The 20,565-nt window shown below is 35.9% G+C and overlaps 1 protein-coding gene across 3 annotated transcripts in view; it reads left to right on the top strand.

The window, feature by feature from the left end:
* Positions 1-20,565, top strand: part of EMCN (endomucin) — a 100,836-nt gene that overhangs the window by 44,978 nt on the left and 35,293 nt on the right. For all 3 annotated transcript variants that reach the window (XM_049630939.1, XM_049630937.1, XM_049630938.1), the window contains exon 4: positions 9,603-9,713. In XM_049630939.1, coding sequence (XP_049486896.1) covers positions 9,603-9,713 — 111 coding nt within the window. The remainder of the gene's footprint in view (positions 1-9,602; positions 9,714-20,565) is intronic.

Genomic DNA, 20,565 nt, shown 5'->3' with positions numbered 1-20,565 from the left:
GCATGCTCAATTTGCGGGGGTGGGGGTGGAGAAGGAAAGGGAAAGAGCAAGCACCATGCCCAGAACAGCCAGCAACACAGGGCTCTATCTCTCCACCCTGAGATCATGACCTGAGACAAAATCAAGAGTGACACTTAAGCAACTGAGCCACCCAGACACCCCAGTAAGGTTTATTTGCAGATTCCCTTAGTGCCTTTTCTGGGCTGATAAAAGTCTGTCTCCAGTAAAAGGAAAATATGTATCCTGCCCTTAGCAGAAAAGCTTTTTCTGCATTGGCTGCCTCTTAATTGGCTGCAGTTTAAAATAATTTTTATGCCAAAGAGGCATATTTCAAGGTGACATATTCTGGTTTCCTTCCACCAGTGAGGTCAAATCTAAGAAACCATTGCTCAACTCAAGGTCACAAAGATTTATACCAATCGTCTCTTCTAAGAATTTTATAATGTTAGCTTTTCCATTTAAGTCTTTAATTTCGTATACGGTGTGAGGTAGGTGTCCAGCTTCATTCTTTTGCACACAATTAACCAGTTGTCCTAACACCTTTTGTTGAAAAGACTATTCTTTCCCTATTTGAATTGTCTTGGCACTCTCAATGAAAATCAGTTGGCCATAAATGTATGAGGTTTCTTTCTGGACTCAAATCTGTATCTGTTTCTATGCCAGAATCATACACTTTTGATTCCCATTTGCATTAAGTTTTGAAATCAGAAAATGTGAGTCCTCCAACTTTTTCCTTCTTTTTCAGCATTATTTTCACTATTCTGATTCACTCGAGTTTTCATAGGAAAATTTAGGATTAACTAGTCAATTTCTGCAAAATGTCAGCTGGGATTGTGATGGGGTGGCATCAAATCTTCAGATCAAGTTGCGAAGTATTGCCATTTTAACAATCTTAACTCTTATAATCTACAAATATAGGACAACTTTCTGTTTATTTTAGGCTGTCTTTAATTTTTTATGATGTTTGTAGTTTTCAACATAGAAGCCTTGCATTTCTTTTGTCAAACTTATTCTTAATATTTTATTCATTTTCATGCTATTGTAAATGGAATCATTTGCTTAATTTTGTTTTTGGATTGTTCATTACTACTGTATAGAAATACAATGTATATTCATATACTGATATTGTATCTTGCCATCTTGCTTAATCCATTTTTTGGTCCTAAATTGTACATGTGTGTATTCCTTTGGATTTTCTATACACAAGATTTTACAAATATAGTTTTACTTCTCCTTTTTCAATCTAGATGCTTTTTATTTTTTTAATTTTTAGATGCTTTTTATTTTATTTTCTTATCAATTTGCCCTGGCTAGAACCTCCAATACAACACTGAATAGAAGTAGTGAGAGGAAACGTTCTCGTTTTGCTCCTAATTATAGGGAATGCTTTCACCATTAAGTATGATGTTATAGTGCATTTTTCATATATGCCCCTTATCAGGATGAGGAAGCCCAGTTCTAGTACGAGTTTGTTGAATGTTTTTATCGTGCAAAGGTGTTTGATTTTGCCATATGCTTTTTCTTGGCATATTGAGATTATCGTGTGACTTTTATCTCTTATTTTCTTAAGATGCCATATGACATTGATTTCTACATGTTGAACCAACCTTGCATTTCTTAGATAAATTCCAGTTCATCATGGCATAAAATCCTTTCTATATATTGCTGGATTTTATTTTTATCATTTTGTTAAGAATTTCTGTGTCTAGAGGTGTCTGGGTAGCTCTGTGGGTTAAGCATCTGACTCTTGATTTCAGCTCAGATCATGATCTCGGCTCAGATCTTGATCTCACTGTTTATGGGTTTGAGCACTGTCAGTGTGGAGCGTGGTTGGGATCCTCTCTCTCTCTCTCTAGCTCACACTCTTACTCTCTCTCTCAAAAATAAATAATAAACTAAAAAAAAAAAGAATTTTTGTGTCTATATTCATAAGAAAGAAAAGTTTGTGATGTCTCTGCATAATTTTGGCATCAAGTTAACACTAGCCTCATAAGATGAATTAAGAAGTGCTCCTTCCTCTACTAACTTTTGGAAGAGTTTATGAAGAATTGATGGTAATTATTGTTTAAACATGTGGTAGAATTGACCAGTGAAGCCATCTAGTCCTGGGTTTTTCTTTGTGAAAGTTTTTTGATTACTAACTCAGTCTCTTTTTTCATTACAGGTTTATTCAGATTTTCTATTCTTAACTCAGTTTTGGTCATAGTTGGTTATTTCCTGGAAAATCAGATTTTTCCCATTTCACTTAGTTTATATAATTTGTTAGCATACAATTGCTTATTGCATTGCCTTATAACTCTTCTTATTTCTGTAAGGATAATAGCAATATGTTCACTTTCATTCATAATTTAGTAATTTGAGTCCTCTCTCTTTTCTCTTTGTCAGTCTAAGGCTTTGTCAATTCTGTCAATCTTCCCAAAGAACCAACTTCTTATTTTATTAATGTTTGTATTTATTTCCTATTATCTATTTTATTTCTCTTCCCTTTAATCCTTATTATTTCTTCCTTCTATTGGCTTTGGGGTTAGTTCAATCCTCTTTTACCAAATTTTTAAGTTGGTAGAATGGAATATTAATATGAGATCTTTCTTCCTTTATAAAATAGATGTTTACATCCATAAGATTCCCTCAGTGCTACTTTTACTACATCCCATAAATTTTGGTAGGTTGCATCTCCATGTTTGTTCATCTCAAAGTATTTTCTAGTATCCTTTGTTATTTATTCCTTGGCCCATTGGTTATTTAGTTTATTCTTAAGTTTCTACATGTTTATAAATTTCTTCCTATTACATTTAAAAGAAATTTTTCCTTTTCAGTGTTTTGTTTTGTTTTGTTTTGTTTTTGGAAAGAGAGAGAGAAAGAGGGAGAGAGAGCATGCATGAGTGGTGGAGGGGCAGAGGATAAAAAAGAGAGAATCTTAAACAGACTCCACACCCAGTAAGGAGCCTGGCCCAGTGCTCAATTTCATGACCTTGAGATCATGACCTGAGTCAAAATCAAGAGTCAGACGCCTAACCAACTGAGCCACTTGGGCTCCCCAAATTCTTTTTTTTTCTTAAAAAAAATAAATTTTTTAGTAATCTCTACACCCAACGTGGGGCTCGAATTCATGACCCTGAAACCAAGAGTTGCATACTCTACCGACTGAGCCAGGCAGGTGTCCCCCTCTTCAGTGTGTATACTGCCTATCAGAAATTACTTCCCTTATGCATTCAATTTTAAAATTTGATTTAATGTAATTTTAAAAATAAAGCGTATGGAAACTATCCTAAAGTGTATTATAGATATCCTTGTCTCTATTAGCCAGAGTATAACAAGCATAACTTGAAAATGCTTTGCAATTTGTTTTCAAAGTACCATTTTTATAGTAGGTAGTGCATTTGGCTCTTGTTTTTAAGAAATGTATTATCATTTTTTAGTTTATTTTTAAATTATTATTTAATTTTTATTATTTGAAGATGGAAAACCTGGGTTTCCGAGATGTTAAATGACTTAACAAAAGAAGCACAAAATTATAGTAACAATTTGCAATTTGAAACCTGATACTTTAGTTTCAAGTTTTTCTTTCCATTTAATTCAAAATTCATAATCAATTATTTCTTAATGAATTGGTATTATTATTTTAATCTCAGTTATGATACTTGGCTTTTAAACAGTAAGTGCTCAGGTATTAGTAAGGTTTATGTGGTTTTTTGTTTTGTTTTGTTTTGTTTTTTTCTCTCTGCACAAAGTAGTCACCAAATTCTATAACTTTAACTTTTCTCTTAAGGTTTTGGTAAATGTTCTTGTTCTTTCCCTGCTTTCAGACTATCCTTTTGATGATATTGCCAGCCTGCTATGGATGTTTATTTCCTTTAAGTGGCAAACACACATATACACATGCACACACACCTATATAAACACACACAGCAAAATTGTTAGAATTGTATTTAAAAAAAAAGAAAAGGAAATATATCCAGGTGAAAGGCCATGTTCTTGCATAGAGTGTAGGTTCATGAATACCTGAATTTCACAGTAACGGTGGATCTTGTTATTCCTGCCTACTCTGAAATTCCTCATCTTGCTTTTAGTGTGGATAGGCAAGGTTACCATTTTACGACCCTCATTATTAAGACAATTGTTAATTAAGCTTTTTTTTCATTGGCAGAGATATTTCCATGTAAAATTTTATGAGGAAGTCCAAAATGCCAATATACTGAATAGTAGTTGGACTGCTTGTTTGAAGCAATGTGGTGGTGGTGTATGTGGGCAGGAGGGATTTCTACCCATTTTTCTCTCTTACTGCTAATGGGAGTCTGTGAGGCTTCCGCACTGAGCCCTTAGGGCTTCAGCAGTATGGTTAAAAAAATCACTGAAACAAGGCATTACTGTGTTATTTAAATGCCATTCACAGTAAAATAAAAAAAATAATAATAATATGCATTCTAAAACCAGAAAACAAACAAAGCAACTCTTTTTCTCCCACCATTTGACACGGAGTCATCCCATTGGTAATTGTTGTGGGCCACAGTTTTCAAAAGGGCAGCTCAAATATCCCAAAAGCTTTTAAAAGTCCCATAAACACTGTTGCCAATTATTCACTTGTGTGTAAAATCAATAGATCTGAGAAATGAAGGAGACGCCTCTACCAATATTTGGTCTGGCTCCAGGAAACACTATTAAAATAGACTTTTTTTAAGTGGAAAGTCAATATCTACTTATTAATGAAGTCTCTAAGGAAGAGCAGGGGCTCAAAAAGAATCCCAAATGACTAGATCCCTCCGAGGTCACGAAACCACTGCAAACCACATGATTTCTGGGGTATGTGAGCAAAGAGCCACTGTCAATGCAAGTAAAACTTTGTACCTGGCCTGGGATCAGCCCCAAATTCCCATACGAACTTCACTTGATAACTGAGTTAGAAAATGAATAGATCTGAAGACATCTAAACATTCTCTTAGCCAAGGCCTGAGTGTCAGAGAGCTCTTGGTAGTACGCTCTGGTCCACTTTCCCTGAGGTTGTACCCGGTTGGTCTAGCAAGAGGGAAAGTATTGGCAAACGCACACTTTCAAGGGGCCCTTCACACATACCCTTACCCACAGAACAGGAAACACAAAATTCACATAAAAATAAAATTCTCTCCTCCTCTTGTCTCCCATTGAAAGCTCTAGTCCTACTTTGCCTACATATTCCTCTACCATCACCATTTTGTTCTCTTCAGAATCTTTGGAATTCCCTTGCAGCCTGGTTCCATCCTGAAGCACTGAAGGAGATACAGTCCTGAGTTCTAGTTGAATTGCTCAGGTGTTTGGCCTACACCCCTTCACATTTTTTTTTCTCATGGCATCTAAATTTATTTACATTCTGAGGCATTACTTTTCATTCCAAAGAAAGTATCAGAAAATCTGAGCAAGCTCTTAAGAAACATTTTCTTCAGTCTTTGACATGCTTTGATGCATCTCCATAGGACCATTGGTATAAATATTTAGGCCTCTCACAGTCTTTACATGAGTGGCTCTTTCATATGACCGCTAGAAGTCACAGAAATGAATCAAGACATTACTTTGATTAAGTTTATCCACGACTACCCATGTTGCCATGGTTACAGAATTTCTTTGGAGTGCTAGTCCATAGCACATCCCTGGAAATGGAGATCCTTGGGCAATTGCTTTAGAAAAGACTACCCTCCTAGGGTTTTGCAATGCACAGTAACATTTATTTAATCTTAGTAATCCTATCAAAAAGACATCCATTTGGCTTTTTTACAATCTAGGCAGCTCCAGTTAATTTAACTACAAATGTTTTTTCTTAAACATAAAACCAAATTAACATACCACGGTACTAATATATTTAGCATATATTTTAATAAATGCTAACTTTGTCAAAAAGCCCCTTATCTTATATTCTATTTCTGAAGACAAAGCGACCACACAAGAAGCTTTTGCTATGTGCATTAGAAAAAACAATACTGTAATTCAAATTATATAATTCCAAAGGAATAATGCTGCTTAATCCCATGCCTTGCACAATTTAACTCCATAAACTCTCTCTTTCAAGTCGGTCTGTTGTAAACACACCTTAAATTCCTAATATAATTAATACTCGTATTTGTTGACTTCTTCCCAAAAGTTAACCTCACAAAATATACAAAACAAATTTCACATTAATATTTCAAGGTAATTATAAAATAGCCCCAATCCTTCACATTCATTCTGCTCATTTCTAGCCAATGGTTTTCACTTAATGTTATGGTTGCAGTGAAGGTGTCTTCCCTACTCTTACACTATGGTATTGATGCAACTTTTTCAAGCTTCTAGCATCGATGCAACTTTCTCAAGCTTCTAGTGTGTCAGACTCTTCTTATTCCAAGTCAAATACAGTTGTAAAATTCTTATAGTTTGTCTTTCATTCATCCTACCTATACCAAAGTTTTAAGACTTAAAAGGGCATGAATTTCAAAACAAGTCCTAAGAGTAAAGTCAATACTATTTTGATACCACGATTTAAATTAGTATTACTCAATGGGAATGCAAACTGGTGCAGCCACTCTGGAAAACAGTATGGAGGTTCCTCAGAAAACTAAAAATAGAACTACCCTATGACCCAGCAATTGCACTACTAGGCATTTATCCACGGGACACAGGTGTGCTGTTTCAAAGGGACACATGCACCCCCAAGTTTATAGCAGCACTATCAACAATAACCAAAGTATGGAAAGAGCCCAAATGTCCATCGATGGATGAATAGATAAAGAAGATGTGGTATGTATATATATATATACATATATATATATATACACACACACAATGGAGTATATACAATGGAGTATATACAATGTGTATATATATATATATATATATACACACACACATACAATGGAGTATTACTCGGCAATCAAAAAGAATGAAATCTTGCCATTTGCAACTATGTGGCTGGAACTGGAGGGTATTATGCTAAGTGAAATTAGTCATTCAGAGAAAGACAAAAATCATATGACTTAACTCATATGAGGACTTTAAGAGACAAAACAGATGAACATAAGGGAAGGGAAACAAAAATAATATAAAAATAGGGAGGAGGACAAAACAGAAGAGACTCATAAATATGGAGAACAAACTGAGGGTTACTGGAGGGGTTGTGGGAGGGGGGATGGGGTAAATGGGTAAGGGGCACTAAGGAATCTACTCCTGAAATCATTGTTGCACTATATGCTAACTAATTTGGATGTAATTTAAAAAATAAAAAATAAAATAAAAAAATTAATATTACTCAAGCTAAATAAGGTTTGTCAAACCGAATACATATAATATCACCTAGGTTTACAGTACAATTTGCACCTGTAGATCAAAGAAGATACATAGTGTTATCTGGGGGAAATGACCAGACAGAAAAACTAGACGACAGCAAGCCATATGGGTTAAAAGAACAGCCTTAAGATTAGTTTCATTTTTCTGAGATGGCAATCACTTTCTGGCAGGAGTCCAGAATCTACTATGTGAGAACTCCAAGTACAATTGGGAAAATTTTCCGAACAAGATGTTAATACACGACTGTGATTCTCATATCTTTTTTTTTATTTTTTATTTATTTTTTATTTTTTTATTTTTGTTAAAGATTTATTTTTTTAATTTATTTTTTTCAGTATATGAAGTTTATTGTCAAATTGGGTTCCATACAACACCCAGTGCTCATCCCAACAGGTGCTCTCCTCAATACCCATCACCCACCCTTCCCTCCCTCCCACCCCCCATCAACCCTCAGTTTGTTCTCAGTTTTTAAGAGTCTCATATCTTAATAAATGTAGGTCACCTATTTTCTTCTCTCTTGACTAGAATTCGAAACATCTCAGTATACTAGGAAAATTTCAAAATTTATGGCTGTGGCAGCATTTGTCTCTGCATCTTTCCTTCTATTGGTTTTAGGTCCACCATGTATGTTTAAAAATATTTTGGTTACCTTTAAAGCATTCAAGATTCCTTCCATGGCCTACATGACACTGTGTAATTGACAACCTGTCCTGTGTTAAGTATAGGCTCTCATTCTACCCTCATTTGTGATGTATATTCCACATCAATAATAGGCAATTCTCAAAGCAATCTCTTTGGCATTGTATCCCCAGATATTCCATTATTCTCCTCTTTTCTTTGTATTTTGCTAATCGGCCAGCCTCCCATATCTTTCTTAAATATATATTCTCTTTACCATGTCCAAGACTTTTGAGTCTGTCTTATGCTAGGGAATTCTTTAGGCCATCAGGATAGCTGTTTCATGGTTTTCTATTTTTAACTCAGAAGAAGAATTCTTCACCAAATATTTCTAAAGAGGAAATCCTGTTCCAATGCTTTTTAAGAATATGTTCTTGGAGTTCCAGTGAGGAGCAAAATCTTTACCCCACATATTCCTTCTTCATTCTCGAGTGTGGAGTTCCTGTATTCAGGGTGATCTTTTGTACTTCCATGCTATCACAAACATCAATTTCTGCTACAAGCTATCTCTTTACTTTCTCAAATATTTATCTGTCAGTTTAATACTTTAAGATTCCTCTGAAGTTTTGCCCATTTCAAATCTTTCTTTACCATATGCAGTGTTAATGCTATGGCTTATATTTGAATTTATATTTATATTTTGCTGGCATACCAATTCCTGAAGCCTTTTTGTGTGAAAACATATTTGCCCAATGTCTATGAGGGCTTCTTGCAAACTATCGATTTCTCCAGCATGAATCTCTCAACTGCATTAAAAATTTGCATTACACTATAGATGCTTGCTGCCATAGAATGGAAGCTGATTGGCAATTGAAAACAGCAATTCAACCTACCTTGTGAAAGAAATCTATTAAACTGATTTCCTCCCACCTCCAGCTACCATCATATCTAGTTAACTTTAAGTACACACTAATCATCATGTCTGTCGTTTCTTCACTAACCCAATGTTCTCCACATTAGACTTTGAAAAGACTGAGGGACATTCACCATTTTGTTTTTATAATATTTGTGTAAATATAAATTTTTTCAAGTAGTCATATTCCAGTGTTATTTTTGTAAGTTCAGGTTACCTTTCCTTTGTTGTTAATTCTACTTCCCCTTCTGCCAAAAAAAATGTAAAGTTTATTCTATGTACTTCCTGTTATCCCTTTCCTGCTGTCTATTTCACCCACCTAAAAATTCTTTCCCAGACAGCATGGGAACTACCATCTTCAACTACTACCCCTTTCTTACCACCCCCTTTCTAGGGTAGCTGAGTGATTAACTTTTGCATCAGAAAGGCTTAGATTCAGATCCTGCCTCTCTTCTGTTACAAGTTACATGAAAATGGGGAAGTTAACTTTTCTGAATCTCATATGTTAAAGAATGATGATAATTATTACTTAATTAATAGGATTACTGTTCTGTTCAAATGAGATAACCTATAGCAGACATAGGGAAGAGTCTAATATTCCTCCATTTTCTTGATGTAATTAACTGATCACCAAAAGGTACTCACCAAAATGTTGAATTTCTAAATCTTGATCAGAAGACTTTCGGTAACTAAAGTTCAAGTTGTAACTGATTTTAATATTAATGCTAATGAGATTCTTTATTGGTTATACCCCTGATGGCTGCTTATCCTTTTACATCATTAGGAAACCCAACCAAGGGTGTCATGAAGAATGAGTTCACCACTGCAAATGCAACAGTGACAAATCCTCCACTTTCCAACTCTGCTTCAACATCACAGAGTTCCCAACACAAGAGTAAGTGTAAAAATTCATGCTGAAATGTTAAATTTGTATGTTGGATAGCATTAAATTCAGAACATTTTCCAGCCCACAGCTAACGAAGAACCATGCCCCCACCTGTCTTATCTGGTCTCTACCAAATTGGACAACCATTTGGCAACTTGGCTTTGTACCGTGATACTTTATCCCTCCATAGCCACAAATGGGTGGGTGCCAGGAAAGATCACTTTAAGGCCAAACAGTAATCTATGATAACCCCTGACACAAAACACAAAAAGTGACCTTGGCAACAAATTAGAAAACTTTGATGAAATGGGAAAATTCTTAGAAAGAAACAAATTGCTAAAATTGACTCAATAAGATAGGTAGTCTGAAAAGATATAGAAACAATTAAAGATACTGCATTAGAAATTTTAAATGGTCCCATGAAGAAAACTTCAAGCAGGATGGCTTCAACTCTGAATTCTATATTCAAAAGAAATGATACCGTTCTTCTCAAATCCTTTCAGGAAGAGGAGGAAGGAACACTACAGAAGTAATTGTTTGAGGCCAGCTTTATCCTCATACCAAAGCTAGAAAAGAATGAAAAGAAAACAAAATCAAGTAAAGAAAACCAATATCCTTCATGAACATTGATGCAACTATCCTTAATAAAATATTAACAAACCAACTTTGGCAACATACAGAAAGGGATAGAAAACATAAATAAGTGATTTTCTTCCAGGAATGTATGACTGGCTTAATACATGAAAATCAAGTAGAGCAACGCACTATATTGGTGGAGTCAGTAGATGCAGAAAAAGCATTTGACAAAATTTAGTACCCACTTTTAATTAGAAATTTCAATAAACTAGAAATAAAGTGTAATTTCCCCCAACTGAAAAGGGTATCTATGAAAACATCATTCTTAATAGTGAAATATTTCATGGTTTCCTCTTAAGATCTTGAACACAGCGAAGATGTCCATTCTTTTCAAAATTATAACCAAGGGTCCTAGATAGGACAATAAGGTGATGACAGGTAGGTAGGTAGGTAGGTAGAATAGATAGACAGACAGATAGATAGATCCATTCATACAGATTTGAAAGGAAGAAATAAAACAGATTTTCTTAGCATACTATATCATAATTTATGTAGAAAACCAAAAAACTCAGAAACTACTAAAGCTAATAGAGTATTTCCTATCACAAGATATAAGAGATACAAAAATAAACCATATTTCTGCATGTTAACAATGACAATTCAAAAATAAAATTAAGGGAATAGTGACATTAACAAAAGCACCAGAAAGAATAAAATATTTAGGAATATATTTAATAGTAGAAGTGTAAGATTTGCACAATGAACTATTGTTCTGCGAGATATTAAATATCTAAGTAAATGGAAAGATATTACATATTCATGGATGGAAAGACTGAATATTTTAAGTTGGCATTCCCCCCCATTGATAAACATTTGACTAATTTATTCAATTCAATTCCTATCAGAATCACAGAATCACAGCAAATCATTAGAAATTGATAAGATGATCCTAAATAATATTTGGAAATGAAAAATACCTAGAATAGCTAAAACTATTTGGTCAAGGAAGAGCAAAGTTGGAGGACTTACATAAGCTAACTTCGAAACTTACTCTAAAGCTATAGTAATCAAGACAGGTGTTTTTGAGACATTATTAATAGTAACAATATTCATAATAGTCACACTGGAAACAATCCAAATGTCCACTAACTGGTGTGATGGAATATTCCATTGGTTTTTCCACTTGAAATGGGTTTGGAATATTCTAAAACAGGATATCCATACAATGGACTACCATTCAGCAATTTAAAGGAACAAATTACTGATGCATGTGGTAATACCATGAACCTCAAAACCATTATGCTCAGTGAAAAAAGCCTTTTAAAAAACACCACATATTTTATAATTCTATTTATATGAAACATCCAGAATAGACATTCTTATAGGGTCAGAAACCACATAAGTAGTTGCCTAAAGCTGGAGGTGGAACTGGGGATTGACTGCAGAAAGTCCCAAGGGAGTTTTTTATGTTGAAAATATTCTAAATCTGGATTACAGTTTTGGTTGTACAACTCTATAAATTTACTGAAAATTATTGACTTGTACACTTAAAATGAGTGAATTTGGTTGTGAATTTCTTTATAAAACTTTACCTAAAAATAAAAGGAGGGGCACCTGAGTAGCTCAGTTGGTTAAGTGCCTGACTCTTGATATCCACTCAGGTCATGATCTCATGGTTCATGAGTTCAAGCTTTACGTCAGGCTCTGCTTAGACAGTGAGAAGTCTGCTTGGGATTCTCTCTCTCTCCCTCTCTCTCTGCCCCTCTCCTGCTTTCTCTCTCTCTCTCTCTCTCTCAAAATAAACATTAAAAAATAAAATAAAATAATAAAATAAAATAAAAACAAAAGGAAAGAAAATGTTGAGCTAGTCTAATCAAATTTACTTTCTGTGTAACCTTAACTAGAAAACTCAAACAAATGAAAAAGTTATTAGCTGTGAAAACTGAAGCAGAAAGGTTTCAACAGAGTGAGTCTGAGACAACCATGACGACTCCTGTGCATACCTATGGCATAAGCAAACAGATGGTATGAATAATAAAAATTGATAGGGAAGAATGGAGAGAAGGGATGTGGGAGATGAACAGACCCCATGAGCAAGATTAAGTTGTTTGTGAGAGACAGAGAGAGCGGCAAGACCTAGAGCTCCCTTGAGCTTAGACAACTTTCTAGCTCCAACCACATATATCGTCACTATAAGCACTTCCCAAATCCTGGCCTCCATGGTGTGAAGTAATTTGTATCTTTATTCAAAATATCCTGACTGGAAAAGCTAGTAATCTGGCATAACAGCCTTATCACACACCATCCATTATAAACAATAAAGGCATTCTTGGCATATCCATAGTCCTTAATAAGAAACAGCTATAGATGACTTACAGTCTCCAAGTCTCTTCTTGGGAGATCTCTATGGCAGAAGGAGATGGCAAGTGGGATGTGCAAGGCCCAGTACATCAGGAACAGGGGCACCTGGGTGGCTCTGTTGGTTAAGCATCCGACTTCGGCTCAGGTCATGATCTCACCGTTCGTGGGTTCAAGCCCCGCGTTGGGCTCTGTGCTGACAGCTCAGAGCCTGGAGCCTACTTCGGATTTTGTGTCTCCCTCTCTCTCTCTCTGCCCCTCCCCTGCTCACACTCTGTCTCTCTCAAAAATAAACATTAAAAAAAAATAGAAACACATCGGGAACATTCATTTTCCCATTATATTGAATTCTCTTTAACATAACATAAAGGAGGTTATATAGAAGGAGCCTAATTTCATACCATAACTGTGAACTAATGGTTTTATTTAATGAGACAATTTCCACATAGAGGAATTTGAAGAGAGGGGCCATTGCTCCTTCATATGTAGAACATTTCCTTGTGGTAGTGTTTTGGCTTCTGTTAAGTAGAATCTATTTTGCAGGCAATATATGTCTGTAAGATACCTTTAGCAGACCAAAACCCCATCCATTTCATAATATGATTGTCCTGAATATAAACAAGAATAAAAGTAAATATGCATCTGCAAAATGTATAGCAGTTGAAGACTAAGCTCAAATAATCTGTATTCTGCACTAATACTCATTCAGTCGCTGATTAGGAAAATGTCATTCAGGGACCATGGTTTATTAAAATTAGCACTTATACAGAAGTGTGTGGTCAGCCCCATGAGTCCATTAAGACTCCTAATTTTACTTTGATTTATGCAGTAAAATGCCCTATGCATCTCTGTTCTGGGGACTATTGTATTTATTTAGCTTCTAAACACAGTTTGAAGTGGCTTTCTTCCAAGTAGTTTAAAAAAAAATACACCCACAAAGCTATTTCTTGAAAAATAAGGCACCCTGGAAAGCAAGATAATTAAATAAAGGTATTTACTGCTATTCTTTGCATTTGCCATTTGATTAACCAGTTCCATACTAAATCCTTTAGAGATTTTTTTACAAAACTCATTTTTGGGGTAGTCATTTCTCCTCAGACCTCTCTTGTTTCTCAAGGTGCTTCCTGCTTAGTATGGAATCCATTTGCTATAATGAGTTTGCACGCATTTCCATTTGTGCCTGATGAAACCAGGAGCTAGCCCAGATTCCCAGTTAGCAGAGCAATGTTCCCTTTCCATCTCTACCCATCACGCACATAAATATTCAAAATTAGCAAACCCAAGAGCCAGAGACAGGAGGAGAACCAAACAATCTACTGGTAAGAGAAGGTTGAACAGCTGAAGCTTTATCTTCCTCTTAAACATAGGGTAATGGATCCTTGGATAGTAACTATCAGGTAAAAGCACTGTGGGTACATCATCTGAAGTGTAGATTTGATTTCAAGTAAAGAAAAGTTAGTGAAATTTATTGCTTTACTCCCTAGAAAGGATGTAGATCAAAAAGAAGCAAGTCCTCAAACCATTTATCTCTAATCATTTCCCATTCTCTTAAAGTTCAGTGTATTTCTCTTATTTTACTCTTTTATTCAACCTGGGGAAGACATGTTCCTGGAATTCCAGAATTTTTAAGATAGATAGTATCACTAACTTAGTGTTCTGAATTTACAGTTAAATAAATGAGAGCCTGTTGAATTAATTAATAAGTTAGTTTATTCACTACAAGTCTATTAAAAGGCTTCTGTGCCTGGCATGCCTCTTAGCTTCTAGGGATGGCCGTCAGAAGGCCTTTGCATTCCTTGGCTTGTAGATGCACCCCTTTAATCTCTGCCTCTGTCTTCACATGGTCTTTTTCTCTGTGTATTCACATGCCTTCTCCTCCCTCTGTGTCTCCTCTTTCTGTCTGTGCATTTTCTTCTTTTTTTATTTTCTGAGTGTTTAATGTTTTTATTATTTATTTTTGGGAGAGAGAGCAAGACAGAGTGTAAGCAGGAAAAGGAACAGAGAGAGAAGGAGACACAGAATCTGAAGCAGGGTCCAGGCTCTGAGCTCTCAGCACAGAGCCTGACGTGGACTCGAACTCATGAACCGCGAGATTGTGACCTGAGCCGAAGTCGGACACTTAGTCGTCTGAGCCACCCAGGCACCCCTGTGCATTCTCTTATACAGACGCCTGTAGTTATGAAGTTCCTTAACTTAATTACAACTGCAAAGACCTGTTCCAATAAGGTCCTATTCCCAGGTACTGGGTGCACATTCAGTTGGTTTCTGAGGAGAGAAGAGTAAAGGAAGAGGAAGATGGAGAGGAGAAAGCAAAATAGGTGCTTTTCTTGCTGGTCATTTAATCACGTAGGTATCTGTAACCAGATTTAAAAGCAAGCACGGTACACACTGCAAGAGATTGGCAAGGAAGGGAAAACTATTACTCTTTCTCTTGCTGGTGAATTCTCACTTGGCTGAGGAAAGAATGTGGATAAGATTATACGTAGAAAGCAGATCGAGATGGACAATATGCCAATACTTAACTCAACGAAGGCAAGGACTTGGTCCAAATACCTACAAGGGTTTTGCCAAGCCAGATTTTCTGCTACCACAGCATAAACAATATTACAGACTTAAAATCTGGCTTCTGTCAAGTAGAAATGAATAACATTTATAAGTCATCAATAGGTTATTAAGTAAGAGTAATAACATTTACAAATAGTGACTAGTTTATCAAATATGTATCTTTCTTCTATAATTTATTCCAGCTTAATATGGAGTTTATGTCTGCACAAAAAACAGAGATAATTGTACAATAACCAAATAGACATTTTAGATATACTGGTAGCTAAACATGAGAACGACCTACGCTTAAGCCCTGCTTTTCCAGGCAACACACCCGTCTTAAAATAAAAATTAAGCTCTTTATTTATTTATTTTTCAACGTTTTTTATTTATTTTTGGGACAGAGAGAGACAGACAGAGCATGAACAGGGGAGGGGCAGAGAGAGAGGGAGACACAGAATCGGAAACAGGCTCCAGGCTCCGAGCCGTCAGCCCAGAGCCTGACGCGGAGCTCGAACTCACGGACCGCGAGATCGTGACCTGGCTGAAGTCGGACGCTTAACCGACTGCGCCACCCAGGCGCCCCAAATTAAGCTCTTTAATCATGCCAAGAGGAAGTTAGCTTATTGGTTATGAAGCATGATTCTGAAGTGAGATTGCTCAGGCTCAAATAATAGCACAATCATTTATTTGTACTATGGCCTTTGATAAGCCACTTAACTTCTCTGTGCCTCAGTTTCCTCATCTGAAAAAGAGCTAGAAGATCATAACCTTGTAGGATTCTTGTGAAGATTAAAAGAGATAAAATACACAAAGCTTAAAACAATTCCTGGCAAGTAAACATAATAAATGTTAGCTATTATTTTATTAATAATAATCCTTATAAAAGCCAGGCAAAGTTGGTATTTATCACACCAGTTTCAAATAAGGAAATAGGTTCAGAAAGACTAAATGACTTGGCCATGGTTAAATTAAAAGAATTAAATTCAAACACTGTTTTTCTTGCCTCAAAACTCAAACTCTTCACTATACCCTATTTGTTCTCATCATGACTATTTTATATGAAGTATATAAAGGTAGTAGAAAACAAGTAAGTTTATTTATTTATTTTGAGAGAGAGACCACATGCTAGTGGGGGAGGGGCATGGAGAGAGGGAGAGAGAGAATCCCAAGCAGGCTCTGTGCTGTGGGTGCAGAGCCTGACACGGGGCTCAATCTCATGAACTGTGAGATCATGACCTGAGCTGAAATCAAGAGTTGGACGCTTCACCGACTGAGCCACCCAGGCACCCCACAATTTGCTTTTAATTGTGTGAATCATATGCTTGACAAGTAAGTGTTCACCAATTACAGCACAAATTGGCTGATTGGCTGGCCCAGAATATAAGCCTGTGATTCTAAGAAAGGTGGTTCTCCGGCCGTCACCCATCAGGCCAGATTTATTCTTGACCGGCTTTTTCATCCTGAGCTCCTCATTTGCGTGTTCCTATTTCTTCTTCCCCTCTTCTTTCCTCCAATTGCTTATCCCGATTCTACACATCCATCAAGGGCCTCTACAAGATTTTAGCTCAGTATTTCCCACAATTTAATGAGTGTCACGAGATATGTAAACCATTTGCACTATTATGTATTAGCTTCCTTTAAACTGATGCACTTTTTGTTCTTAAATTTGCTTGAGAAGAAAACCACTGTAAATGAAAAATGTGTTTCATGAGGCATCAACAGTAGCTATAAAATCACTATAAAAACAATGTAAAGGGGCACCTGGGTGGTTCACTGGGTTAAGCATCTGACTTTGGCTCAGGTAATGATCTCACGGTTCATGAGTTCATGTCCCACGTCAGGCTCTGTGCTGACAGCTCAGAGCCTGGAGCCTGCTTCGGATTCTGTGTCCCTCTCTTGCTCTGCCCCTCCCCTCTGGCACTCTGTCTCTCTCTCTCTCTCTCAAAAATAAATAAATATTAAAACAAATTTAAAAAAAACAAAATATAATTAAGTTGTAGCTAGGTTTTGTTGCTTGCCAAAGGCTCTTTGTTTAAGGCTTGGTCATTCTTGTTTAAAAAAATAAATCAAGATAAGCACATGTTAGGTATTAATCACACATTTGCATTAAATTGTAATTTTGAAAGTTCCTCATTGAAATAACCAAATAAACTGAAAGAAAGATGAAAAGCTAATAACATTTTCATTGAATGTTTCAATCTTATTTAATGTCACTTTCCAGTACTGCCTTATGGAGTCTCATACAACGCTATGTATCTCATCCTTTGGAAACTATTAATTTATCAGATCACCCAGGCTCATTATTTCCTTAGGGAACTGCACCATTTACCTATGCCACTTATCTGGGAACTTAATCATAACATCTCTTACATGATATTTAATTAGTTTGTATTATTTCAAGAGGAATTCTTAGGACAACAAAGTCTGAGTCATACACAAGTCATGGTTTAGCCAAACCAGAAATACAAGTTAACACTTGACCAACATGGGGGTTGGGAGGGGTGACCTTCTGGGCAGTAGAAAACCCACGTATAACTTTGACTCCCCAAAAACTTAATTACTAATAGCCTACCGTTGACCTTACAAATAACATAAGTAGTCAATTAACACATGTATGTAATATGTGTCATATACTGTATTCTTATAATAAAGTAACCTAAAGAAGAGAAGATGTTATTAAGAAAGTCATAAGGAAGGGCTCCTGGATGGCTCAATCCATTAAGCGTCTTTGACTCAGGTCATGATTTCGCAGTTCGTGAGTTCAAACCCCGCGTTGGGCTGTGCTGACAGCTCAGAGCCTGGAGTCTGCTTTGGAGTCTGTGTCTCCCTCTTGCTCTCTGCCCCTCCCCCGTTCTAGTTCTGTCTCTCTCTCTCTCTCTCTATCAAAAATAAATAAATTTTAAAAAATCATTAGGAAAAGAAAATACATTTATAGTCCTACACTGTACCAAAAAAAAAAAAAAAAAAAATCCGTGTATAAGTAGACCCACACATTTCAAACCTGTGCTGATCTGGCGTCAACTCTAATGTCACATATAATGACTCAGCCAACGCTGTGCATAAGAAAATGATAAGGAAAACATGAATTGGGCATAGTAAATTATTTTTAAGCATATCAGTAAAGAATTATATATGGAATATATATGGGAATGTATCTTTTCTCCTTTCCTGTTAGTGACATTTTCTATGCATAACTATATACAGTTATATATGCATATATAGTTAGGAGTACAATATTCTTTATAAGACGATATTTAGCAAAGTTGTTTGTTGTTTTGCTGTTTAAGCTTTCTGTTTTAAAAGCTAACTGAGTATAGTTTTCGATTAATGTGGATTTAAGTTTGAAAATTTAGAAGTTCTCTTGCATTTCATAATACTTCCATCTCATAGAATAAAACTCAACAGATTTTAAGTTGCCAACCACTTTGACTAAGATTTTAGTCTTTACTAAATAGTTAAATTTGAGAGTAGCTTAATAGCATGTACTACACTCATTTGCTATCTGACTTTACTCACTTCACTATAGATCAGAGTTTAGATTTTTCTAAAAACATGTATTATGAAACTTACAATTAAAACTCAGGAATAATTGTAAATGTCTTCACATTTCATGAATTCACACTTTATCCGTGTTCTATAACATTCATCGTTATTAAACTTTTATGCCCACAGAACTGACTCCAAATTTGAAGTGCCATATGAAAACACTTCATTACTTTCAAAATAATCTCTCTTTGATTTCATACAAAAAAAGGTATCTATTTTAGTTTTGATTAAATATTTAAGATCTGCAGAATTTGTTCCTCAAAAAAACAGCATATGCATTCATATATAAAAGTCTGAAAAAAAAAAAAAGAGTCTGGACCTCTTCGTACGCTCAATATAAGGGTTTTGCACTGACATACGTTATTATTTTGATTCAGCTAAGTCTTAAGACATAGTTCATTTTCTATAAATGACACGTCCTTCTAAAGTTATTATGCATTTCTGAAGGCTAATAAAAAAACTAAATACAGAACAATCAGGTTTTGTCTGATACAAGTTTAAATTTTTTTCATTCTTAATGAAGTCTATCAGCAAGAAAGGTTATGACCTGATATTCATAGCAATAGGAACAAAGGGTTTTAATTGTCTTTGCATCCTAATCCTCTAGCAGCTGATAAATATTTTAACTGCATCTTCCAAATACAGCATTATGCCATGTTCAAAAGTATTTTAACTAGTTATCAAAAGCAAAAATCAATTACATAAATTTTCCATTCAGGGTGGGTTAGTGGATAGAAAAACTGTCTACTTTAGTAGAAGAGGATAGACATTAGAATGAACACACCTAATTTATAATCGTTGTCCCCACCTTGAGAAAGGAGTTTCGCTTTTCTCAGCTAATATTTGTAGATCTGCAGAATGGTAATTGTCTGTCCCTTGCAGACATCAGCAAATAATATGTGGAACTAATCATAAGAGTATGCTTAATGGCAGCTATAGTTATCCAACTAGCAATTTTATTTTATTTTATTTTTCAATATATGAAGTTTATTGTCAAATTGGTTTCCATACAACACCCAGTGCTCATCCCAAAAGGTGCCCTCCTCAATACCCATTACCCCCTCCCTCCCACCCCCCATCAGCCCTCAGTTTGTTCTCAGTTTTTAAGAGTCTCTTATGCTTTGGCTCTCTCCCACTCTAACCTCTTTTTTTTTTTTCTCCTTCCCCTCCCCCATGGGTTTCTGTTAAGTTTCTCAGGATCCACCTAAGAGTGAAACCATATGGTATCTGTATGGCTTATTTCACTTAGCATCACACTCTCCAGTTCCATCCACGTTGCTACAAAGGGCCGTATTTCATTCTTTCTCATTGCCACGTAGTACTCCATTGTGTATATAAACCACAATTTCTTGATCCATTCATCAGTTGATGGACATTTAGGCTCTTTCCATAATTTGGCTATTGTTGAGAGTACTGTCCAACTGGCAATTTTAAATAACACATTCTTTTCCCTGAAAAATTGAATTCAGGTAAGTAGAATTTGTCTTATTTATTACTATTGTTATTTCCTATTCTCACTCACTCATTCCACATTTTTACTAGAGACCTGGTGGTAGGTACTGAAATTGTGGCTCTGAATAAAACATGCCATCTCTGTCCTCCTGGAGTCATATTCAACTGACAGCAAGTACATTTTAAAAATGTCACTGTGGTGGGGCGCCTGGGTGGCTCAGTCGGTTAAGCAGCCGACTTCGGCTCAGGTCACGATCTCACAGTCCGTGAGTTCGAGCCCCGCGTCGTGCTCTGTGCTGACAGCTCGGAGCCTGGAGCCTGCTTCCGATTCTGTGTCTCCCTCTCTCTGACCCTCCCCCGTTCATGCTCTGTCTCTCTGTGT

This window comes from Panthera uncia, chromosome B1 (assembly GCF_023721935.1).
Source record: "Panthera uncia isolate 11264 chromosome B1, Puncia_PCG_1.0, whole genome shotgun sequence".
Classification (NCBI taxonomy): domain Eukaryota; kingdom Metazoa; phylum Chordata; class Mammalia; order Carnivora; family Felidae; genus Panthera; species Panthera uncia.
This window is presented reverse-complemented; position numbering and strand designations above follow the sequence as displayed.